At 42.8% G+C, this 26,601-nt stretch overlaps 2 protein-coding genes across 2 annotated transcripts in view; one reads left to right on the plus strand and one right to left on the minus strand.

Annotated features, from left to right (window-relative positions):
• Positions 1 to 2,176: 2,176 nt before the first annotated feature.
• LOC139809358 (fatty acid-binding protein 1, liver-like) lies at positions 2,177 to 3,366 on the plus strand. The gene is made up of 3 exons (XM_071772197.1): positions 2,177 to 2,501; positions 3,016 to 3,129; positions 3,245 to 3,366. Exons 1-3 carry the CDS (start codon positions 2,259 to 2,261, stop codon positions 3,299 to 3,301), a joined length of 414 nt encoding a protein of 137 aa, XP_071628298.1. The 5' UTR covers positions 2,177 to 2,258; the 3' UTR covers positions 3,302 to 3,366.
• Positions 3,367 to 3,452: 86 nt separating this feature from the next.
• LOC139809347 (uncharacterized) overlaps positions 3,453 to 26,601 on the minus strand; it is a 53,726-nt gene continuing 30,577 nt past the window's right edge. The window contains exons 8-10 of the mRNA XM_071772179.1: positions 21,766 to 22,503; positions 8,874 to 9,148; positions 3,453 to 8,772 (exon numbers count right to left, since the gene is read on the minus strand). Of these exons, the coding sequence (XP_071628280.1) occupies positions 5,644 to 8,772; positions 8,874 to 9,148; positions 21,766 to 22,503 (4,142 nt within the window). The 3' untranslated portion in view covers positions 3,453 to 5,643. The remainder of the gene's footprint in view (positions 8,773 to 8,873; positions 9,149 to 21,765; positions 22,504 to 26,601) is intronic.

The following is a 26,601-nucleotide window of genomic DNA, read 5'->3' on the forward strand; positions in this document are numbered from 1 at the left end:
AGTGTGTTGTTCTTATGGACGAGGAATCCCGAAAGATCGTAAAATTGACCCTGAAATTTGGTCGAAGAACCGTCGAAATTAGAGTGGAGGATTTTAGAATGCCCTACACTCTGTTAAATTCGTAGTCAAATTATACTCAATTTAAGTTATTTTTATCCATTTTTATCCCTATATAGATCGCCACTGCTCCTACTCAATATGTCGTTAATTGAACTAAAGCAATGTTAATTTAATTAAATCAATAGAGTTAAAACGATAGTTTGTGTTGAAATAATAAATTTCGACACACATATTAGTTACAAAATAACAAAATGTTATTTCAGTCAAGGTATTGGTTCAAATTTCTTTAATATTTAACAGTGTACGCAGCAATAAGATATGTTCGAACTTTTCCGCTCGCGTACTATTCCCTCGTTATTAATTATAACGTATAAATACGAGAATGGCGCGTTTTCCTTTGATTAACGGAAATAACAACGGCTCTCAACAACGATTATTAATGATTAACGAGCGGTGAACATTGACCTTCATTTAGTGACCACGGAGCGATCAGTCGCTACTGGAACCGTTCTCTTGACCTACGATCGAGATATAAATACGTATGTGCATCACGCTGTGTCTCGAATTATAACGTATCTGTGGAGTAAATTTAGATAAGAATTCTCGCAAACGCCGACGGAGGCGTTTTTTCGTCGGCATTTACTTTCCGCGCGCCAGACCGCCGTCACGTCGGCGAGAATCCTCTTCCGTCCTCTTCGCGTAATCGGTCTCGGGGGGGAAAAAAATGTTAACAAACAGGTGACACATCTCGGTGCGGCTTAGCGCACCGAACATATGTGACGTGTATTATTTTTGTACGTAACGTGATCGACGCTCCGTCTCAAGTGTTATTCAAATTACAGCCGGTCCGTGCAGTCCATCGATCCTCGATAAATCTAAGTACCTGTTTGCTTAACTTTGTCCCCCTGCGCGATAAGCGGCGCGGATATTGTTTGCGCGTTCAGTAAAAGGTCCACTCTCGAGGCAGATACGCGATAAAGTTTAGAAGACTATCGATAACCGCGAGACGATAAAAATTATAAGTAAGGCTGTTCCAATTTGTTAAAAAATTAACTAATAGTTAAATCATATATATTATGTTTTTGTTTTTTCTTCAAATTAGACAAAGATAGACATAAATCGGGCCCTAAATCGGATAAAATTAAGTAAATCGGTCTACCTTACTCCTCCAATTCAATTGATATGACTGTTAACTAATCGAAGCTTGAAATTTCCGTTGATTCACTTTGCAAATACGATCGTAAATATTGATTGCTTATTTTATCGGCGACGAAATCTATGATCTTGTTTGTATAATGTTAACTTTCCTTATTTTATTATATAATCGATTAAATGTGGCTCTTGGAACTTGAATGATTGTATCACTTTTTAGCGATTGCTTTATCAATTTGATATATATTGGGCTTGACAGTAATGTTTAAATAACGAGAGAAAGAGAGAAGGGGGAAGGGCACTATTGATAATGATAATCGCATGTATTTACTTTTTCGACTCATATTGTTTTCTAATAAAATGAAAGATAAAAAATGTACCTCCAACTCGTATTTTTATAGAATTAACATTACAATATAACGTAAATAATTTCTTTATAATAATGAGATTCTTGAAGATTCGACCAATCGTCATTTAAAGTATTTAATTTTAGAAATAAAGCACATATAGAAATTTTGACGTAAGATAAACGTACGTAACGGCAAAATTGATTCCGTACCATCTCGCTTGAGGGTGATGCTTCCAAGACATTAAGAAAGACATTAAAATTCACTGAGTCAGCGCAGGATGTAAGTCGCGAGCAGACCAGAGCGCACACAGACGCAAATAAATGCGGCTCTCTTCCGCCCCTCGCGCACATCCACCACCGTGGGGCACCGTGCGCGAGGGGTACATCAGCAGCGATGATGAAAACGACAGGACAGACAGACTGGGCCGGTGTCTATCAGCCCGTCGACGATAATCCGTCGAATACTTTGTCCGGAATCAGACTACAGATTGGCCGGCGGTATCCTCCCTCTCGCTCTCTCGCGAGGGACCGGCGAAATGCCTTAACGAAACGGGGGGGTTTCCCCCCCGTTTCCCCACCCCCTGCCGGATGTCGTTATAAAAGCCGGCGCGTCCCGGCGCGTCGTTCATCTTTCCTCAGCGGCGATTCAGATTCTGACTTGTGCGCGCGACCAAGCCAATTTTCTCACGTTCCAACCATGGCGCAGATAGTCGGCAAGTACGAATACGTGTCGAGCGAGAACTTCGAGGATTACGTCAAGAGCCTCGGCAAGGCCGAGCTCGCCGACATGTTCCTGCAGGCCACGCCGATCGTGGAGATCCAGCAGAACGGTGACCAGTGGGTCGTCACGGTCACCAGGAAAGACAAGACCGTCACCAACACCTTCAAGCCCGGCGAGGAGTATGACGAGCAGCTTCCAACCCAGGGCATCGTCTTCCAGGTGGGTTCCACCGAGAGTGTATTGCTTCAATCGTGCGTATTCAGCGAAGATTCACGTCGAGTCATGAAATATGAACAGGATAAAATTAATGCGACAGAAGGTTCAAAATTACTCTCGAACATCGAACACATGATGATTCGTCTAAAGTTACCATTTGGAATATCTTCTTCCACTTCGGAAAGGAAGATTTGATATTCCGAAAGAAAGTAACGTTAGACGAACTATTCTCTGTACGGCGAATGATTAGATAAAAACAGCTTTTACGTACAATATCTGATTTCTCGCGTTTCATTTGCAAGCCTCACGCTGATTTTGCGCGCTAAAATGATAGAAGTGAATCTTCTTTCTCCATTCCTCTCGCATAAAAGCATGGGAGGTGCCCGGCGACATTCGACGGATACAAAGGTCAACGACGACGGACTTGAGAATGTAAAAATCGCGCTTGACGCGAGTGCTGCCGTTCTTTATAATAAGTATAATCGACAATTAAATCGTTATACATTTTATATCGCAGAGCGTGACCACGAAAGAAGGCAACGGCTTCAAAACGGTGAGCACCTCCCCATTAGCGGCAAAGGACGTCAAAGTAATCCGAGTTTACGAATTTTCAGACACCGGAATGGTCGTGGTGAGTGTGATTCCGATATAAATGACAACGTTATAAGCGATCCTGCACAAATGAAATGACAATGACGCAATATGACTAAGTACACGTGCCTTACGCGCTCTTTTTTCTCTTTCAGCATCTATCCACCAACAAGAGCGACGTTAAAGCCAAGCGTACGTACAAAAGACTGTAAAAACCGGTTCCTAATTTAAATAGCGCCACGTAACATCACCCTTTATTAAAGAGATTGAAATATAAGAGTGCTTTTTTTTTCTTTCTGACCATTACTCCATTTCCCCAGCGATATTCGAGGTGAGGCGAGAACGACAGGACGTAATGCTGAATAACACTGTTCAAACGTAATATTTATTTATTCAATTATGAATTCTGAGAAAAAAAAGAAGAATAAAATGGTGACAAATACGCGTACACAAGAAAATCGGAATAACATGCATACGAAACGCGCGTGAAAACGCTAAGCTATGCTCTTTCTCTCTCTCTCTCTCTCTCTCTCTCCTTGATACGAAGCCGCATTTAATGCATATCATATCGAATATTGTGCGTGTGTACAGATCGGCATCGCGAGTCCCTTACACAGAGGACTCGCGTCGAACGTTTAAATCACCTTAAAAAGAATCGCCGATCTTTTTAATTACATCGATCTCGTCATGTTTGCGGGAACGCTTGTTTAATGATTATTTGGCGCATTTAGAGACCATCGCGGGCATGTCTTGGTTCCGATAAAATCAGACGAAAGAGATATTTTCACGATCGTAAGTCAAACGGGATAAAAAAAAAAAAGACGGAAACCGTTTTCGACCGAAGTTTCATCACGTCGTTGGTCCGAGCGCGTGCTCTAACAGTGGAAGCGTCGAACGCAAAAGAAAAGAAATTGACAAGGGAAGACTCAGAACTGAGCTCTACTGTTTCCCATAAAACTTGGCAGGATTTACGGAGAAAGTTCCTCGAACATAATGATACCTCTTATTTGGGTGCAGATGATCAACTGTTTATCCGAAATATTTTAATAATAAATTAGTAGCGTCTTTAGTAGTTTATTGGGATACTCACGTACGAGTAATTGTGGTAATTACCTCATAATTTGTAGACTTTATATCATAACTATTACATTATTTTATATTACTATTTATATAATAAAAATTTTTATATTAAAATAATTTATTTCTTTATATTAACAATAATTATTTTCATCATAAAACGTTTATAGAATAAAAAAAATTGATTGTGGGGTTTAAACTCGAATCTACAAATTATGAGGTAGTTACCATATCCACTACTCGTATGTCACAAATACTCATATGTGACAATCCTAATAATTCTACTAAAGACGTTACTAAATTAATTATTAAAATATTTCAGAAACGCTTGACCGTCTGGACCCAAATAGGGATATCATTACATTCGGGAGAACTTTTTCTGTGAATCCTGCCAAGTTTCGAAATCGCTGAAGTTCGGGTCTGAGCCTTCCTTTGTGAAATTTGTGCGGTGTATAAAAGCTTTAAACGCACGCGCGCGCGCAATGATGACGTTGATTGCGTCGAGATACGCGAGAAGCGGGATCCAAACATTTAGTAAGAGAATATCTAAAAAGAGCGGCTGAAATATTATATCCGCAGAAGGAAATAGTATTTCTCTGATTCCCTTTTAATCTTTGGATCCCGCTCGTTTTCTCGTCTTCAGCTCAAATATATATATATAAACTTCTTCTGGCTCCTCTTGTGTATCATTCGAATTTATTTAATAGTACTGTAAGGTATCACATTAAACCAGTAGGGTGCTGTACACATAGATTAGATAGCATTACATATATCATGATTACGAGTCAATATATATCTCGCAATGAATTCAACTTCAAAAATAGGAACAAACGAGAATAAATATACGCTTCCCTCTTCTCCTCTTTTCTTTTCCATTTTTTTCCCTTTGTCGTTCGAGTAAAATTGTGTCGCGAGTAATCGTTATCAATTATAATGCGCATATAAAATTAAAAAATTGTAAAAAATCCATATATTTTATCGAGTTTCGTTAAAGGTTAAAGATTAACGTACTGCCATATCGGAGTTGAAGGTCTATTTTTCAGGCCGTCACGAGGCATTCTTCTCTCAGACAAACTCGGGCCCGCGGATCAGTTGAAAGTAATGACGTGTGAAAACGCATCCAATTATATTTACATAACAAGACTGTCGATCCCCCCTTATTGCGATAAGGCAGCAGTTGTCGAAAGCAATGTTTAGGGTATGCCTCACTCTCTCGTTGATAGTTTGAATATCTCTGTCACGTATGTATGCATTCACGTAAGAACAATAAAAAAATTTTTCGGCTCAACATACATGTATATCTCCCTAAACACTACTCCAGCGGATGTCCCGACGCGCGGTCGTGCTCTGTCCGTTGAACAATAATAATAAGGAGGAACCTATGTATCGGTTCACGTAAACCCGCGACGCGTAATCCCTAGGCCGACGTGTGTTGTCGCGACAGCGGCGGACAGTTCGCAGCTTACCGATCGACCGTTCAATCGGCGATCAGCTGATTATCGGTCGGCACGTTCACCGGCGACGTGTCCTTCCGCGGCACGTCGTCCTCGGGTTTGCTCGTTGCTGTTATGACGGCGGCTTTGGTCACGTCCTCCTTGGGAATTCCATTCTGCAATACCTTGGTCTCGCTCGAGGATAATCGCTTCGTCGCGGTGGAGGAGGTCCTGGAGGCAGTCTTTGAGGTCAGAGTTTTCTTTGTTGGCGAGGTTGCGTTCCCAGTCGATTTCCCAGTAAGTGTGCGTGTCTTCGTAACGCCAGTTGTGCCGGTGGGCGCGGAAGTGCGACCACTGATCTTGGGCGCTGATGCCCCAGAACGGGAGATTTGCTTATTGACCGTCTCTTTACTCTGTTTATCGATTAACGGCGATTTAGTGGTCGTGGCCGTGATCGTTCTACCGGTATTTTCGCGCGGCTTGATCGTGCTGGTCGTCGGCGCGGTTCTGGGTCTCGACGCGCTGTTGACGCCGGTCGCCGGCTGTTTCGATATCGATGTGATCTTAGCAGCTGCAGTCGCGGACGCGGGTCTTGGTTTCAACGTTACACTGGATGCCGATGTTTTCGCGGTCGTTGACGATGTTTTGGCTAAAGTGGTCTTCGCGGTTGTACTAGTGATTGTTGTTCTAAGAGTAGCGCTCGTTGGCTTTGTGGTGGCAGGTTTGCTGACGGATTTCGCATCACTGCTCATCGTCGATTTCTTCTCGCTCGATATGCCACTGTTCACCTTCGACGAGATGGTAGTGGTAGTTTTTGGTCTCGTTGTACCAGAGCTCAAACGTGGAGAAGCGCTGGTTCTCGTAGCTGTTGTCGTCGTCGCTGCCTTGGTAGTTATTGTTGTCTTTGTGACAGTGGTTTTACCGCTGGTGCTCGAGATCGCCGCTTTGGTTGATCCGTCCAGTTGCTTGGGACGAGTTGCGGTACTCGTAGCAGGTTTTTTCGCAGCCGATTGTGCTGGTGATGTAGTTGCTCGCATGGCCGCGCTGACCGTTTTGGAGGGCGAGGTTGGCGTGGATTTCGTTATCGTTTTCGTTGTCGATGCTGTTGTTGCTTTCGTCGTAGTTTTCGTTGGACGTTTCGCGCTCGTCGTCGTAGCCGCCTTCGCCTTGATCGGGCTCACAGTGGCGACAGCCGCCGCCGTTGCAGCGACGACGGCTCCCACCGATGCTCCTGCGATTCCTGTAACCTCTTCTTTCGATTTGTCTATCGCCGCGGTATTTTCTGGTGATGCTTTTGCGGTTTCTCGTGGCTCAGTTTCTCCCTCTTTCGAAGGAATATTTTCGGATTCGACATTTATGTTGAGTACCTTATCAACATCAATGAGTAATTCTGCAGGTATTAACTTTGCTTGCTCTTGCTCAGTTGGCTTGTTGATCAACGTTGTAGGTTCTGTCGGTACGTGTTCCATGAACATCTTGTTTTTCTGTTGCAGCTTGTCCTCCGCAAAGCTAAATTTTTGCATCGAACCAAATGAAAAGGGGTTTATAAATTCAGTTGCAAAGTCCGGTTTGCCGTTATCACACAAAAAGAGGAGGTTTTCAACCTCTTTCTGTTTTCTATTTTCTAATTGAGAACCATCTTCGTGTGCAAACTCGGGATCAACATTTTCAAGTTGAGGCATCGAGTTTTCTGATTTATAGCAATCCGTCCGGTTAGATTGATTCAATTGACTGCTTTCGGTTTTAAACGATTGACTAAAAGTATCCATTTTTTCAGAGATAATTGCAGAGTCCAAATTAGCGTGATAGTGCGTCTGTTCCGTACCCGAGGCCGTTTCTGGAAATATCTTTTCCGATAATAATGACTGTGGCACGACATCTTGTTTTGAGATGTGTATTGCGTCATTTAAATTTAAATGATTCGTTGAATCTGGAAGATTTTTCGGCACTTCGGACTCCATACTTTCCTTTTCTATGATTTGCGAAGAATTCTGCAACGATTGTGCTGCCTGTTTCATAATGCGAGCCGTATCTGCATCATCTGAGAGTGAAAATAACTGTTTTATCTTTTCTTCTTTCTCCTCCTTTGTTAATTTTGCGTCTTCTTTGTCCTTTGTTAATTTTGCATCTTCTTCGTCCTTTGTTAATTTTGCATCTTCTTCGTCCTTTGTTAATTTTGCGTCTTCTTCACATTCTTCTATGGAACTTTCGGACCGTATTGACCCATCATGTTTCATTTCAGCAGAGAAGTAATGAAATCCTTCTAGTTCTACCGGCAAACATTCCATTACTTTTATCCCCAAGGAGCTAAAGGGTGGTTTCGTGGTAATTATAATAGGTTCACGGTTCAACTTTTCCTTGTAACGCACTGTTGTTGAAAGAGAAGAGGTCTTCGTTTCGGAGCTAATCTCAGAGCTCATAGTGGACACAGAGTTATCGTCTGTGGGCTGTGGTGTTGACGCGCATAGGATATCGCTCGGGCTCTTGTCCTCCGAGAGGGGTGTGTGCGCGCGATCCTCGTCTGCATACGGCTTGGGTGAACGCGGCGGCGTGTTCACTTGTTCAGCACCATCTGAACTGTCGTCCAATATATGTACGGCATTTAGATCGACACTTTTCTCGAATGCCGCCTTGAAATTACCTGGAGTGAGCGACATAGCCATGGGATTATTCTTGGTGACAATATCGTCCTCTTCCAAATCGGATCCCGCATCGTCGCCCGTCTTTTCATTCCATTGAGAAGAGATATTCGTTTGCCACTGCGAGGTAGACGTGACATGCATCATAGATTCATCATCACCCATTTCGGCTTTGGTTGATGAAATCTCGGATACATCCATACTCTGCAAACCATTATTCTGCAGATCTGCTTGTTCGTCATGCGAGAATTCTTCGCCTATCTCCTTTGGTCGGTAACACACTTCCTTATCAAATTCGCTCTGGCTCGGTATAGAAATATCATCCATTGCCTGTGGTTGCTTCAGAGGAGAGCCACTAATGGCAAAATCCTCCAAGAAGACCCTGGGACCCATTAACGGTGGTGACGACGGCACAAATTCGGCTGCTTCCGGATTCAATTGGAAATCCATGTTATCCTGTTCTGTTTTCTCTTTCTGTAGATCTAGGAGAATCTGATCCTTTTCCAGTTCGCTCGATTTTTTTTCGTCGCTTATCTGAAAGCACATCGGTATAATTTAAAATATGTACTTTTGCATCGAACGACAATGTTTCTATCGACGAAGGCGAGAAAAGCGACAACAAGACAAATACTTACATTGGTGTTGATAAGCTCAGACGAGGAGGTATCTTTCACTAATTCTTCGCATTTAATATCGTTCTCTGTTTCCGGAGGCTCAACTTCCGAGCTACCTTTCGCGACAGACTCTGGATTCTCCTGTGTACTTTGCTCCTCGACGCCTTTACGAGATTCGTCTGGCGCAACAGCTACCGCTGCGGATTCCTGTTCGTTCGGCCGATAGTAATTCCACTCGTCCTCGGAATCAGTGTCCACTACATTATCCGGTTCGAACTGTGCATGCTGAGGAGGTTCTGGAATAAGCGTAAAAGATGTTAGAGCTGACATTAACGAATGAATTCGTTATGTTATACGTATCTCTTATGTCATGTTACTTTCATTTAACGTAAGATAAAAACCACATTCGTCGATATACCATTTCTTATGTATACATCTCAAATCGTATCAAATCAAGAAACAAAGTACCACTCCGTGATTCTTTATCGCAGGAAAGTGAAGTGAGTAAACGTGATATTGTAAGCGCGTCTTTTTTCTAATAATTTATTAACTTGCCTATAGGTTCTGTTCTGTTGTGTTTTATTTTACGAAAATACCAATGCTGAGTGGTATCAAATACATGACACATTTCATTTTCGATCTCGATGTTTTTTCAAGTTTTTTTAATGACAAATTCATATATTTTTCTTCTCGTACTACTTAAAGCGAACAACTTAGCATCAAGAATTGCATAAATTTACAATCCGTAAGATACTTCAATTCAAAGTCGTATTTAAACTAGATCTCGCAAATTACAGGTTCACTTTTCATCCTTATTACAACGATTACTTCAAACATTGCACAAATTATATTGTAACTTTACTTCACGATCGCGTAATCATCGAGAATAATTCGTAAAATTTTCGATACTTTCACTAGAAACTAACGGAAGACGATTGTTTATGAAAATTGCGGGTTAAACTTAATTTTTCAGCGTAACAGATTAAAACTGTAAGAATAAAAATGAAATGTTAAAAGTGGTGTACGCGGGAGCCGCATGAGAATATCTCATTCCAGATTACCAGCTTGCAATATTCAAAGGAGACACACCGTTTTTCGCATCCATATTGCGAAAGTCATTGTGCCATTGCACGCGACACTGAGATAAGATGATAGTTCCAGCGCAATTTTTTACTCAGGGAGTATCGCGGATCAACCCTCGAAAACCACCCGCTCACTCGCATCGTTCACGTAGCGAAAGGACACGTTACGTACCTGCAGGATGTTCTGAGGGGGAATCGTATCGAAGGAGTTATCGAACGAGGAGGATTCTCGGAAATCCGAAGTGAACACGAGCTATCACGTTTCGAAGGGTCGAACGGTTAATATTCCGCGCGGCTGTCCCGGATCGCTTTACCCCACGTTCGTACACACGTTGATACGCGGCGAGACGGACCGACACGAGCGAGCGGGACCTTCTCTCGCGAACCGGAGCGGCTCTAAAACGAGGAATGCCTCCTCGCAGGTGCGATCGCCCTCCGGTGACTAAGAGGAACTACGCCCGCCAAGAGATGCATTATCGATCTAGTCCAGAGCCCCCGGAGCACTCTCCTCTCCTCCTCCTCCACCTCTTCCTTCTCCTCCTCCTCCCCGCCCCAACCACGCACCGCCACCACCCACCTGTGCACCGCGACAGTTGGCGGAGAATCAACCCCCGTGCGATTGGATGAACCTCGGAAATCGTCGAATCGATCGACCTGTTCGATACGTCTATTCGGTGAATACTCGCGTGACAAAGAAAGGCTCGGCCGTTTGCAAGCATGCATCTTTTCTTTCCACTTTTCGCATTTGTTCCTGCAGCGGTGGCGAGATAACGAGGACAACGAGACTTCGACACTTCCGTTCTGGCGTCAAAGATTTTTTTCTGTCGCCACGACGTTACCGTGAAATTAAATGGACCTGGAAATTGACCCGATTGTCATACTCACGTTTTATTTGTTAAATATTCGCGCGACAAAAATCTCAACTGCATTTTCTTGGTCTTTTGGCTCGTGAAGGAGACTTCAGCAATTCGGTAATTCTGAAGCTAAGAATTTTTATGAGGAAAGAATGAGATAAAGCGCAACATATATTAATTACGAATAAAATAATCTTTTTTATATTATATTGTTTAATAGAAGACAGAAAATTAGCACGATCAATTTTAACCAAAGAATAACTAATTAATTTTAATTAATATAATGTAATGGGTAATTAAGATTAATTAAATTTGGCGTAATAAATCCGTATTCGTTACGTAAACCTGCTCGCGAATATAAACGAGCTGCTAAAATATAATGACATCGCTAATTAATACTGACTGTTTATCAGTTTACGTTAGTGTAATATTATTTATTAATGTACTAAATTCATAGATGTAGTAAATTTCATTATGCGCTATGTCTATTAAAATTTCCACTTGTCGAAAAAGTCACTTGGATACTTCCGTCAATCTCAAACTTTTGAAAAATATAATTAAAATTAATTATATTATATCACTATAAAAATTAAAGCTAAAGTGCAAAATATTTCTCAAATTCTAGGCGAAAGGGTGAGTTCTCTGCAGAGATGCGCTCGCGAATGTTGGCTCGCCACTGCCGCAGGATTGAAACAAAATGAGAACACGTCCGGGGGAGAGAGGTAGAAAAGAAAAATCGTAGAAAGGCGCAAAGAGCAGCTGATAGAAACGTCCGTCGGCCCACCTGGTCGAAGCGGCGAAGAAAACGTTGACGTGAAAACTGGTTAAGGGACGCTAAAAAAAGGCGCAGCCCACGCGGCGAGCGCTCGCCTAACAACCCGTTCTTAATTTCGTCCCGAGTCTCTTTTGCCACCAACGCGAACTCGTGCCAGAACTCGCGAGGTTCTCTCCCACGCGTGCTTTATCGCTTCTGGTGCACTTCAAGAATCCGCGTGGACAAGCCCCGAAGAGAGCGGCTATTATGATATTGCGCGATTTTCGGATAATAATATCCCGCGCCGTTTCGCTGCCATATGTCTCGCGTCTCGGGACGTTGACCTTGCGAGGGAGACCCACCGAGAGAATCTCGATATGTAAAATCCGCACGGAGACGTTCGCCCCTTCCGGCAGCTTTCGTCAATAAGCACAACTCCTCCCCCTCTCCTTCCCAGAATTCTAACTACACGCTGGTTCTAATAAATTTCGAAAAATACGCGTACAGATCAATCCTTTTTATTAAATCGTTACACGTTGAAACCATCCATCGATACAGGACAATAGAAAAATATAGCTTACAAACTAGTTTTTCAGGTGCTTCAATGACTTGGCAAAGTAGCTGTAAAGAATTTTCGTAAATCACTACGTTAAGCTTTTCTCAATCTACTGTTATATAGATTAATCGGCTTTAACGTTAAATTAACAAATCTTTAAATTCTCGACTCATGAAAGAGAAAATCTTCGATATTCGAGTTATTTATTTTACAAAGAGTATTATCGTAAAAATGATAAGGATGTTTGTTGCTGTTTGGTGTTGTTTCTCACACAGATACACAGGTTTGCGTGTAAAAAAAATAATTGGCATACGGACATAAAATCAAATGGCTATCATTATAATAGTCAATGTCATTCTAACACGTCGTCGCGTTAACGCTCTGTCGCAATATCGCGTTTCTCACGAACATTAAGAAGTTCAAAAGCAATCCTAAATAAAGTATCCCTTCTAAAAATGCGTTTGCTTCGTTCCACGAGGCGTCTCCATTGAAAAGACGTCGCGACGGAAAAGACGGGCGACCAACGCCCGTCGCGTCGCGCCGCGCCGCGCAATTTCAGTTCGTCGGAGAGCACGATGGAATTCTCATGGCATGCTCGTCACGCGAGCTAAGAGAGGACGAAGGAGGAAAAAGGGCGAGCCTCTTCCTCCTCCTTTCTCCCGGTATTTTTCTTTTTCATTTTCACAGAGCGAGTGTCGCGTCTCGGTGCCAGTCGCGAAGAGTAAGAGGGAGAGTTAATTTTAAACCAAAGTTACACACAGGAGGACCGCGCAGGGGCGGTCACGTGTATATGTGCGAGCGAGAAAAAGAGAAACAGAGAGAGATATAGAGATAGAGAAAGAGAGAGAAAGCCCAGTCTCTCTCGATTATATCCCGAGACGTAAGAGATTCGGGTGTATTGCGGAGCCGGCGGCGTATGTTCCAAGAGGTATGGATACGTTCGAGAATGTAGAACGACGAGATATTTGTAGATTAGACATATAACGAGTCCAGAGGTTTCAGAGGGTGGCAACGGAAATGGTGACTTTCCGAGAAAACAAGACTCAGAAAGTTGGAAATTTCCAGTTAAGATAAAAAATATAGATTTGCTAAAACGCACGGAAATTGTAAAGAATTTAGAGAATGTTATTCAAGGGCAAGTGCAGTATATAGAAGACGGAATTGTATCATTGATATACTTCGCACTTTTGGCATGCACTTCCGCGAGGGAGAGAAGAGGGAGGATCTTTAACTATAAATCTCCTCTGTTCGCGCGGATCGACGACTGAATGACTGCTTGTAATGGCTTACTACTGATTTACATACGAAAACGTCGGGGCGCAGCGGCGCATATTTCACACCCGAGAAACCAGACACGTGGCCTAAAAAGGAATTGCACGGGCCCCCGGAGTCGTGAGTGCATGAATGAAACCGCGATCGCGAAAAGTAAATGGGACATTTGCGCTCGATCGACAGTTGTTGCCGGTTACGTTGCAAGAGTCGCGTCGACAAAATAAATCTTTGTGTACGTCACGATTTAAGAGGGCTTTTTTTGTGGGGGGGGGGGATTCAAAACAAATCTTTCTAAATAGCCACGAGAAATTGTCAGAATTTCGATATAATTGATAAAGCCCTGACATTTCTTCGACGACAAAGAGTCCCTGAATTCCCAATACACTTCGAAGACTTCTGACAATCGAGCGTAAAAAAATTAAGAATCTGCTGAGTGTCAATGTGACAATTTTTTTCGAGTTTCGAATAATTCCTCGAGAGTTGTATTTTTGAGAAGTGGTCAACTTCTGGTAACTTTTCATTATTCTGTAAATGGATATTTTTATATCATCCAAAACCCGTGGAACAGACATATTTTATAAAAGGGGAAAAAAAGAGAGAAAGAGAGAGAAACTTATATGTCACTTTATATATAGAAAGTACCGTAGGACTTTTTTCGGAGTAAAAAGACATCTTCCCGACCGTCTCATCTCAGACTTAACCTTGGGATTCGCGTGGATATGGAAGACGAATAAGTTGCTTGAGACACGTGAGAAGTCTCTTAAGTCACAAAATGGCACTCGCGCACATAGCTCGCTCGAGTATAACAAAAAAAGACAGAGCGTAGAAGAAAAAAGAGAGAGAAGGCTTATGTTAAAAAGAGCGATAGGCGCTTCGTAATTATTCTGAAGTAATAAATGGCAAGTTTAACTAGCCGGCACGGGACGCGTCATGCCGGTGGTGCGGCCGTTCGTTCGTTCGTTCGCCTCGGCAACAGAGAGCCGCCGACGCACATTGCTCGTTACGCAAATAGTTATCTCAAGTAATGACGGAGCGTTTATTTAAGAACAAACGATGCATACGGGTACGCGAATTTCCCCGGGGCCCGGTCATTTGGCCTTTCCGTTTAGGCCCCGAAAGTCGCGACACATCTTTGCGGACGCTCGCGCTCGCGATTCTTACATACCTATGGGCCGCCATTCCCTTTGGACGCTTTCGTGCTGAAAGCGTATTCTATCTTTATTGCACATTATACGTTAAAGAGAAATAGAATACGCTTTCAGCACGAAAGCGTCCAAAGGGAACGCAGCCATGGACTGCCCTTTCCAGCTTGCGCTCTCTCGCGCTTTCCGTACGTGAAACGCGGCGATTTTTACGCTCGCGCTTCGCGACGAGAGAAAGAGGAGCGGGAAGGAACGTGGAAAGCGTAGCTAAGAGCCAGCGGACCACGGAACTACGTGGTGCACGCCGTACGGCACACGACGTTTGCAATAGCGCAAAATTATGGTTATTAGAATATTAAAAAAAAAAAAAAACGTCTATTATATCTGCTGTAACGTTACTGCCGCGGTTGCTGCAACTAATACCACTATAAACCCGCCGCCTCCTTTTTGAATGTCGTTTTTGCATAGCTTTCCGCGCAGCGGTAATTTCTACTTTATACACAGTCGTTTTTTAATCCTCTGAAGAGTGCGTCGGCAACTGTCCGTTCAAAACTTACAAGATTCATTAATTTCTTATCTTCTATCGCCGAAGGTAGCAAAAAATTATTTTAAAAAGTGTTATCTCGAGTAAGATGTTCCTTGTAAAAAAAAAGTCACGCTTGTCTCATTACAGTCTTATGTACGGGAACTCGCGGGCACTATCTCGCTTAAATTCTATCGATAAAAATGGCAAAAAATTAATTAAAAAATCTTGTCTCGAATAAAACATTCCTGCGGAGAGTCACGCTTGTCTTATTACAAAACTATATACAGAGACTCGCCGACGCTGTTGCGTGCTTACGTTATATACAAATCCACTTGGCTTCTTTCGAATTACATGAAAACCGTGCAGCTGTGCGTAAGGATTAAATACTATCGCAGCGGTTGCCGGGATTAACGCCGTAACCACCCGTCACATAAACGTTATTTCTTGAAAGCCCACTTCTTCGCTTCTTGCGCGGCGCAGCGATAATTCTTGCCACGTAGGATCGCCCTGACGGGGAAAAAAGAAAAACTTGCGCAGACACCTCACGATCAGATCGCAGGTCCGACCCGTTTCTTTCGGCCGTACTAGTCGCACCCGTTTTCCGTTATCTTTTCTCTCGCCGGAATGCCGAGATCATTTCCATTTTCCTACCGCGCATTCTTCGTCGGCACCTCGCAAGCTGCATCGCGAGGTTTCGTGCGAATAACGTCGTCGAGAAGCGGAAAACTGGCAAAATCGTGAAAATAGAAATGGCACTTGATTTTTATCTCATTTTAAATTTCAGTAATGTCAAGTGGTGCTCAAGATTAAATCGACTATAACGGAACAATGCTTGAAAGAAAAGAAAAAAAAAAGAAAAAAAAATGCAGGTAAAGATGAACCGCTGGCACTGGCAATGTACGCACGTGCATTCGTGTTCCGCGTCACGATAATTCGCTTAAATTCAGCGTAAGACGAGACCCCGGTAACGGTGTTCCCAAGCGATAGATAGATCCGATTACCTCGTGCCGCGTTCAGGTATCACCTTAACAACGTTTGGTTACGAACGTCGAGAGGGACGCGCGCGCTTTACTTTCGAGAGAGTCTATAAATACGTATAGAGACGACACAACACGCGACGCGACGCGACGACACGCGATCGGCGAATTAATTGCATCATAAGGCCGTCGGGGAAATATCCCCCTTCCCTCTTCCTCCCGCAAAAGCATAGCGCCGACGGCTATGCTTACGGTTATGCATTATCCGTACTGATTTCCGCAATAATCTCTCGCCCCTGTTGCTATCGGCCTCGGTCCGGTGTTTGGATCCGTGTCGCACGCCGAGATAAAAAAAAGCGCTCGCTGAATCATGAAGGCGAAATTGTGATCTGCGTGTCAGTTAGTGTTTCGAGGGTCCCGGACTCTCCTCCCATCTCGTACTCGTATCGCACGTTTGATACGACACTTGACAGAAAAACCGCTTCAGAGTGTTAAATATGATCTTTGCTTTTTCAATGTAAAAAATCCTTAATCTACGGCATGGTTAAGGCGGGGTATGACAAATACCAAATATTATGTACAGTGTTATTTTCACAACTGTTCTGTGTCTGTTGTAATAAAAAGATTTAAATTATTATAATAATTTCATTGGCATAATTTAGGTTCAAGGATACGAAACTTGATTTAAAATATTATAAAAATGTCATGTTACCGACTTAAGTACTTGTACATGTACGACTTAAGCTCTCTTAGATTAGCTGCGGTTCAATAAACCCTATCTTAGTAATTATACTACATATTTTCATCTCGGTAGCCGAATTAAAATATTTTGCAGCTTGTGTTCCCCGCTCTTTACTTTCTCTATAAAAGTCAAAGATTGAGCGTCAAAATATTTTTGAGTTGCAAAAAATCGCGTTTGAAAATTGCCCTTTAATCCTTTGAGCCTTTATCAGCCCTTTACAAGCGTTCCCTAAAAAACGCTCGTTAAATTATTGACGCTTTTGGGCGCTCGGCTTTTAAAGTTCATATAATACATGAACGACTCGCGTAACGTGCAAAAATGTTTCGTACACAAAGAATGCTTAGCTGTACATAGCGAGTTTCCGCAGTTGAAGGACTAATACGTTGTGACCGGCATAGCGGTCATTCGTGGCTGGCACCCGATTTTCCAGCACTATCAAATTTTTTTAACACGCTTGTGAAAGACAATTATCATTTAACGTGAAATTTCGAACGACATAACGTCTGTTTTCGAACGACATAACGTTTTCAAAAAACTTTCTGAACTGATGCACATTGGTGCGATAAGTTAGAGAAAACAAAATATACTCAGGTCTACTTGTTGCTTATACTTTTTGGACTTGGAATCTCCGCGTTCTCTCTTTCCAACGTCCAAATGTATACTTATCTCGTTTTAAGAACTTTTAGGGATTTCAGGTAACACGAACAAACCTCTTGTCTCACTCTAACTTACTGCACTAGTGTATACCAGTTCAGGAAGTTCTTCGAAAAAGAACAAACCTATTGAACAGCTAGATAACAATGTAAAATAAAAAGTGAGTCATTCTACAACTATAAAGATAGGTTTTCATGGGCAGTGAAATGCAGCAGCAGTGAGCAGCAGTTTTAATTTCCTATAAATGTTTGGCTCAGTTCCGGCGCAAATTTTTGCTGCTCGAAATTCGGGCTTCAGTATTGGCTGTATAGGACCAATTTCATGAATTTCTGGGAAATTATTAAACTGCTGCTCACTGCTGCTGCATTTCACTGCCCACGAAAACCTACTTTAAAGAATGTAGGGTAAGGAAGGGCTATTTGAGTCAGTTAAAGAAGAAATCGGATAGAAAGTTTTCAAGACAGGAAGGAGCTTTCTAATTTTCGGGGAGGAGTTTTTTTTTAGTTATGGGTTATTTGGTTTCTTAGAACTTTTTGAAAACTTTTTCATCCATTTTTTTTTAACTGACTCAAATAGCTCCTCCTTGCCCTAGTCTTATTTAATCACATTATACGACATTTTTCTATTATATGCTCATGATATAAACTGAAAACTGAGGTATACGTGCAAAACCCGCTAGGCAGACAATGTATTTAATTTCGGGAAGCGAGATTCAAGAAGCGCTTTCTTCCGTCGACGAAAGGATTAGTACGTCATTAAATTTCATGACTAATTGGCCATTAAGCTGATCATTAAGATCAGTATTTCGGATTTTGATATTATAAATTTAACAGAAAATCTCTATACAGAATGCTCCGAGTTTTAACTACTGCACAACAGAAAAATGCGAAAAGGCGAGAGACGTGAACTCTCGCGTATTTGTCAAACTTATTGGAATTGCATTGAATTCGATCGCGAGACGGGACGGCGCGAGTCATACTCGACGAAATCGCGAAACGCGACTTCTCAGTGCAACGACGAGGACGACGACAGGCTAATATACACAATACAGCGATTTCACAACACGATATTTTCGTACACGCTTCGCATGACGCTGACGCGCGAGGCACGGTCCTTTTCTCCTTCCCTCGGCCCCTTCGAACAGAGACCGCCACTTCCTTTTTCTTCGTTCGCACGACAGGCGGAAACCGAAGAGCTCATCGAATGTTCGAGAAAGACCTGGAGCAGAGCAGGCCTTGATTCAATATCGACGCAATTAGTTCCCTGCGATCACCACGAAAGAGAAAGAGACAGAAAAAATATATATAAAATTTGTAACATTCATTTATATCCTACAAGATCAAGAGAAAGAAAGAGAAAGGAACGGGCCAAAAAAAAGAAACAAAGAGCGAGGAACATTGGCGTGGACCCCGAAAGCGGTACAACGTCATCGGGTTCGGTTCTCGCTGTAGGCCACGGAAACGATCTCTACGCCTATTCGCGATAACGGCAGCGCGCTGACCGTCGCGACGTAGGACGCATTTTTTTCTGCGCTATCGCGCCGAGGATCGGGGAGGGACCGGCGGCGGCATCGGCATCGGCGTCGGGATTGTGCCGGTTTCGACCGTCCCGGTCGCCGGCCGGCAACAAATGCGGGGCACGGGGTACACACGCTGTCATCGCCGGCGAGGCCCGTGGCCCGTTGCGAAGCGCGGCGTACGACGCCACGCGGCGTCACCTCCAAATTTAAATACGCAATTCAGGGTACCCCGGGGTGCCCGGCGATAAACCGACGAAGAAGCACGGGCGCGCCGCGTGCAACGTACCTCGAAGAACGTTCCCTCGTTCGCGCTCGTGCGTGTCCGTCCTCGCGAGAAGCGTCGGCGGTGACGGGGCACCCGAAGCGACGGTATATCCAGGGGGAAAAATCGGCGGTCGACACGCGAGCACCACGATGTATACCGCGAAAATTCACTCGAGAGAACCCAACGACGCGCGCTCACGACCGTGCGGAGCTCGAGAGGAACTGCTGCCGCAGGCCCCTTCCACATGACCGGCGACAATTGGCGGCACGCCGCCCGATTGGCCGTTCTATGACGAATCGGCGACGCGAGCGCGCCGTGACGGCCAATCGCGACGCGGCGGCGCGCGAGCCAGGCCGACGCGCGCTCGATTCGAACGTCGATAACGGTACTTCGCGACGCGTCAGAGATATATGATGGTTAATTATCTGAAATTGCTGGCGATAACGATAATGGGGGATTGCTGTACTTCCGTATCTCGGCCCGAAATATACATATCAAATTATATCAATTGGTCCTTATCGCGCGTAAACATCGTTTCTCAGTGATTAAAAATATATTATTGTGATTGAAAATATATAATATTGTCACGTGTCATTGACGAAATATCGTCACGATTTTCATATATCCCGCAAAGAAATCTGTTTCTCGCGTGATAACGATGAGCGTTTGATGGAGAAAGTAAAATTAAGAAAAAAATAAGAATAAAATATTTAAAACAGACATCGTAAAAATATTTTTGTGTGTCAGCAAATGCAAGTATTTCTTTAAAAAATCGTTATGTCTCTATAATGTTTGTAAATTTGTGCCAAAGATAATATTGCAGAGCAATGATCAACAATCTGATCGCATATCATATATCGTATTTTAATATTACAGAGTAATTAAAGGTTTGTTGTCAAATAAATTAATAATTTTTTTTCTATTTTATCTTTTTAAATTTGAGATAGCATATTTTTTCTAATATTAAAGTCACTTTATTTTTTACTTTGTTATTAATTTAATTAACGGGTGAATAACTTTTATTTATCTTTTAATTTTTAATAAATAAAATAACATATGTCACATTGATTACTAATTGTTGCTCTGAAATAGCATTATCTATTCCTTGTTGCTATAAATAACTGTAATACAAGCCTTTCCTGCGTTTTCAGACACAATGAGCATTTAAAAAATTGCTTATCTAATGTTAATGAAGATTTACGATGCCCAGTTTACGCTAACGAGACTCGTTTACTTGACATTCTATATTTCCGCTTATCGAGAAAGTGCATTTGTGGCGACAACAAACTTTTTTATTACCCTTATTGAGCATCAATTTCCGTTTTTCGCGGTGCTGTAGATGCGGGTTAGATAGAATCAATTTTAAAGTCAATTAGAGAAACAGGGTTTCTCGTACGGTATATTCGCCGATACATTCGTGACTACTTTCGTCAACTTACGATCTTTCGAACTTTGTTCATCATAGGCCTGCACATGAGTCACAATAATCAAACATTTTTCACATTTGGCAGAGTCAAACTGACCTTGACATAGATTTGTAAGAAAAATTATTGTATGATTCTGGCGCCAGCACAATATTAATATTATTAAAGTTGTAGTCGACTACAGCTATGCTTGACACGGCGACATAGGCCATCAAATAATGATAACATATCTGTATAAAAAAAAGAGAAACGCGATAATCTGCCCGCGTGACATTCTATCGGCAGAAAAATAGCAGTTTTGCTTTATCTCAGACTCTGTTTATCCAAATAAGATCACAGACGTAATAGCCATAATCGATGCTATAAGTAAAGTATTCGCCGTATTTCTGTTACTAAGGAGAGTAAGAATGAGGAGGGTAAGCTCCATTTGCGGATCGTAAGTACGAAAAGCGGGTCATTACAGAATGCACTCTACCTTCAGTGATGTAAATCGCATCGAGTGCACTGTGCGCATTCAAATGCGTTTTAATTTTACTCTTGCATCTACGATGCACTCGCATATGTAGGAAACGTGACACGAAAGACTATCTGTTGTAACACGCGTCTACCAAATAACTGCGTACCCTACTATAGACTCGCTTTTCGTACTCTTGAAAAAAACGATATTGTTAACAAGCAATACTGTACTCTTTGCAGTGATCTCTAATGCTAGAGACGTAGCAATCTTCGCGTTCGAAACAACTGCCTAAGATACTTTGCATTGTTCCTCAAAAGAATGTAAAATACTTCGTATTGCGGTACACATAATAACTAGCGCAATTTTATCGCTTATTCCGTTTCTATATTGCGTGGTGCGCCGCTTAATCCGCTGACATGTCGCCGACATTGTACATTTCTCGATTTCGTCCGTTTCGGTCTTCTATGTATGGATCTTCGGTAGCCAAAGATCGAATTTTCGAACCGTCTCTCGGGAGATCGACCAAAGACGCAAAGATACGGCTCACTTTTTGCGTAGACTGAAAACGGCGAACGAGTTCGAGATGTAGTTCGCCAACGACACGAACAGATTGCTCACCGTGTGATAAGCGTAACCGTATACCAGCGCGGCGCACAGCCGAGCCCTTACAACGGACAAGTTGCACTTACTAGCAGCTCGCGGCGAGGGTTGCGACTTGTCATCGTCCACGACGGTATGCATGCCAGCAGTCTCGATACGCGCGTCGTCGTCGTCATCGTGGTCGCGCAGCATTTCGTCGTCCGCGTCGCGAACGTCTCTGTCACTCGGTCGGACACGATTGTCTACATTGCCATCGTCTACTATCGAGTCCACCGGGCAGACGTTCGCATTGTCGCGGTTAGAATAATTGTTGTCGTTCCTGTCGTCATCGCTGCTGTGCTTCTCTGCTTCCACCGGCGACTTCTCGCTCTCGGGGGAAGGATCGAGCGACAACGATGCGGCGAGAGGGTAATTGTTGTCGTGCACATCCTCGCCGGCGTCGACGTCGGTCTCCGGACCTAAATTGTCCGTGTAATCGTATTCGTCGTCGTCGTCCCGATGCTTGCCATTTCTGGCCATTCTTCCGCACCCAGTATTGGAGGTAAGTAAGTCCATATCGTAAGAGGGACGATCTGCATCCTCCAACAGCTGCTTGATGAAGGCCGATGGGTTTACTTCGAATTGATCGCGATTCGACGGGATCGGATTATTCGAATCCATATTGTTCAGTAATAGACCATTCGGTGCTTGATGCGTCAGGAACGGATTTGAGCGCGAGGCGATTTCAATCGGCGGCGTCAGGAACACTACGATCACGGTGATATTGTCCAGGGAACCCGCGCGCTTAGCACTCTGCAGCAAGGCCTGATGCACGTGCTTGAGATCGTCTGTAAAAAAATAAAATAATGCTCGTTAGATCTTCTATTGGTTGTATACCTCGGCGTCTACTACAATCACTTTTTAATTACTACGATATCGTCGTGGTAATTAAGTATAATTTCGAAACCGTTACGTGGTCTCATATTGGTCAAGCCTTTTATTACAAAAATCCGCGAAACATTCGAAGAAGCGGAAGGGGACAAAAATATAGCAGAAGCATTTTTCAATGCGCTGTTCCATAGTCAATTAACTTATCGGCGTGAGTCACGGTAATAGAGGTACGACGGAGTCAATGGCTCGTGAATAAATCACGCTCGAAGATCATCACGCGATTGCGTTCAAGACCCTCGTAGCGTCGCGTAATTATCGTAAATATAGTTTCCTACAAAATCCAAATATATGTAATCGCATAATTCATCGGAAACGCCGTGAAGGCGATTGCGGAGTTGTTATGGTCGCACTTTTCATCTTTGCTACAGATTGGACGTTACGCGATCGAATGATTTTTCCGAGATTAATGGACATTTCTGGGGATGTCTCTTGAATATTCAAAATGTCTCGCGATGTCTCCAGATTTTACGGCTCACTTTTACCGAGTACTGCGTTTGCTTCTCCGAGAATAATCACTTCCTGTTTCTGCACGCGAATATTCACAGGTATATACTTGAATGTCCCGTAACATCCGGACAGGACATTTCTTTATGTTGCTGCTGTTGCTGCATGAAGACGTCTTATTTGAAACAAAATTCATATAAATCATATAAATTCATATAAATCACGAATATGAGTCTTGAATAAATCATATATCTTTTATTATCTTTATTTTTCGTAATTTTTTAAATCGTTTCGCCCAAGAGACAAATCCAGGAGAATATTGAAAACTCGATTGAAAATGTTATACAAAGATTCGGATTCAGACTATGCAAACGTGAACAAACATGAATGAACAAGTTGCATCAATGAGTTCGAACGGCGTCACCGGTGGTATTCCTGGCACCTTTCACATTCATTGAAGTACGCTATTCATTCGTGTTTGCTTGTTTGATCAAAATCTGGCTTAATAATTTTCAAGTTCAACCCTTAAGTTGAGAAAATAAATTCCTACGTATCAACCGCGATATATACTGTCTACCAATCCTATTTTTCTTCATTTTAGACCAACAGATCAGACCGTCTTTCTTTGCACGAGCGTATGTTCGAGTTTGAAGCCGGTTTTTTTCGCGCGGAGCATCAGGGAGAATGTAAAAAATCCGAATATCGCACGTCTTCGAACGTCAGTCGAGAGAATCGGTCATTATCGGACTCTCGGATTCAAGAGGGAGAAATTTCGCGATGTCGCGTGCGGCGTACGCTGGAAATTTCGTCGACAGGTTCGCCGAAATCGGGGAAGGTACCAATGCGGCAATATATCGTGCGGCCCTGGCAAGAAGGTACGTTGACCTACGCGCTATACCGCCTATCGACGCCTGCGTAGTCCTCCCTCTCATCCATCCTCCGCCTCCCTCTTTCTCTTTCTCTCTCCCTTGTTTCGTCTCTCCCCCCTGCCTCGCTCGCCGCTCACCTTCGCGCGCTCACCTCTCGTCTTCTCTTTCATTCTCTTGGATTTGCGCTCTAGTGACTTTATTACACCGCAGGAGGATTCGCTCGCCATCTGGGCGAGGGGAAGGAGAGGAAGGATATTAATTTTCCATCGGTTCGTTTTTCGACGTACCCGCTATCCTTATACCAACGGTATAGGTATACTCCTCGAACAATATCGTATTTCATCGCTCATCAAGGAAACCCCTAGGCTCTGGGTTGAAAGAATAAAATCTTTTCGATCCAAGACCGATAGGATATATAAATCAAGGGATATATAAATCAAGCCAACAAAGTCCCATAAGACTCTTTCATGGAAAAATTCGCTGGCAACACCAACAATACGAACACCATCAACGTCAAGGGGTCATTGGGGACATCCGGATATGGTACGTTGGATGACGCATTGGGCGACTATGGGGGACCGATGTCGCATCGATCGATAATCGGATGTGTCTACAATGAGAGTATGTATGAGCTGATGGCAGGTGCGATAATTGGCAGATACCTATCCTCGACGAGCACGTGCTCGTAATCGAATCGTCGCCGCGACAGCGTGAAATCGCGAGTTTTCGTCCGCTTTTCGGGTTAGAGGGTATTATTGGGAGAAGACGCGAGAGAGAAGAAGAAACTCATTACGCGCGCTATCGATTATTCGTACAGGATTCAATGAGCGCGTGTCGCCTAGTTAAGGGGATGGGTGAGCGAGAAAACGAAGGCGAGAATTAACATGCGCAAATGATGTCGGCTACTGCCGCGGGACGACGATTATCCCTTTTTACCCTCGTTTGGTCAAGTAATTGGATTTTTCCGAATCCAGATCTCCAGTATTCTCCGCGTTAAATAAAAAAAAACCAGGATAAATATTTAAACCTCATTTGAGCCACAAAATATTTCTTTGTCTCGTTTCTTATTCTTCTCATTCGGTATAATGTATTTATTTTTATCGCTTTTATTATAATATTTCAATAAAAAGGGCAGCAGTTTACGTAATTATGATAAAATCAAAGAAAAAAAATGTATCGTGGACGAATCATGGGTGTTGTTTGTGCGGCTGTCAAACGATCTCGCGCTGTTATAGGGTTAATGAATTCTAATCACGTCTTTTTCTCATCTACTCAGTGCGATGGTGACGACAGTGGAGGCTACCCAAGGTCACTTATAGCGAACAGTCGCGTACATTGATAGCGATGCTACGATAAGACTGATGAATGAAAGCCTCGTGCGAAGATAAGCGCACGACGCACGCCACTTCGCGATCCTAGCTCTCGATGGGCTGCACTCGCACACGTAATAATATATCACGGCGATCCCACATGGTGAGTTGAAGGATAGTCTTACGGCCCTAAGCGACCGTACAGATAGCGTAAACACGCAATGCGATAATCAAATCACGGATGTTTCTGTCTTACGTCACGTTTATGTTCAAGTAAAAGTAGGAGAGAAGGAAAAAAGTTCGCAATTTCCTTTTTTTCTTCTTTCCTGAAGGGAGAAGATTTTTTTTAGTTAATATCGAATCTAAGATCACTGGAAGTTTTCTTTTGAATTAAAATTTCGGAGATGCGGATAGCAAAACCACAAGAGTTTTAATTTGAGAGTTAAAAATATAACACGATTGCTTATTTATACACTGTTAAATATTAAGGATAAAAGTTAAATGAATACCTTGATTATTTTGTTATTTTTATTTACCACGTGTGTCAAAATTTATTATTTAAACACAAAACTATTAGTTTAATTCCATTGATTTAGTTAAATTAATATTATTTTAGTTAAATATTAACGACACATTGAGTAAGAGCAGTGACAATTTATTTTATAGCAATGGTTAAAAATTAAATAGAATTTCACACTACGAATGTAACAGCGTATAACTCGTTAGATTTCATGTCTAAAGATATACGAGACTGCAATATACATAACTAAAAATTAAAAATGTCGACCACTTTCAGAATGAAAAATAGCCTTCGTACAATTTTCCACAATTTAAAGTCAATTTCACAAGTCGTTCGAAAAATCTATTAATAACAAAAAGTGTGACACATCTGTAATTTTCCGTGCTAAATATAAGTACGTCGACGTAAAACAACGACGACAATACTACAGGATTCGGAAGTCCATCGACGTCGAGTGAATTCTAAAACGATTCCTTTAATATCTTCCCTCGCGATTATAATTCAACCGCACGAACCCACTAACGAGGCCCACATGGGAAGTGCGCGATCGGCTCGTCGCCAATGCCATTTTCGAATCGTATGGCCGTCAGATACACGCCGCTTGAATTACAATAACTTCCGAAATACCACGAGGATTGAAATCGTCGCGAGGAAAAAATTGCTCGTCCGTAATTTTTAAGTGCGCGCTACACGTTTCACGTTAACCGAGGCACCGAAAACGGAACGTTTCTCCCGTACGATCGGCTACGAGGCTCGCGGAGCCGGGAATCGACGCGTGCGGACTCCTCGCGTCCAACGGCGAGTATGAATTACACGGAAATATTGGATTACGCGTGTCGGTAATCCATCGCG

Source organism: Temnothorax longispinosus, chromosome 3, assembly GCF_030848805.1.
Source record: "Temnothorax longispinosus isolate EJ_2023e chromosome 3, Tlon_JGU_v1, whole genome shotgun sequence".
NCBI lineage: Eukaryota > Metazoa > Arthropoda > Insecta > Hymenoptera > Formicidae > Temnothorax > Temnothorax longispinosus.

Bases quoted from the DNA above. Each gene is read 5' to 3' on its own strand.
- LOC139809358 (XM_071772197.1), top strand. From the start codon at position 2,259: ATGGCGCAGATAGTCGGCAAGTACGAATACGTGTCGAGCGAGAACTTC. The intron at 2,502-3,015 runs GTGGGTTCCACC...TTTATATCGCAG, and splicing joins CCCAGGGCATCGTCTTCCAG to AGCGTGACCACGAAAGAAGG. The intron at 3,130-3,244 runs GTGAGTGTGATT...TTTCTCTTTCAG, and splicing joins CAGACACCGGAATGGTCGTG to CATCTATCCACCAACAAGAG.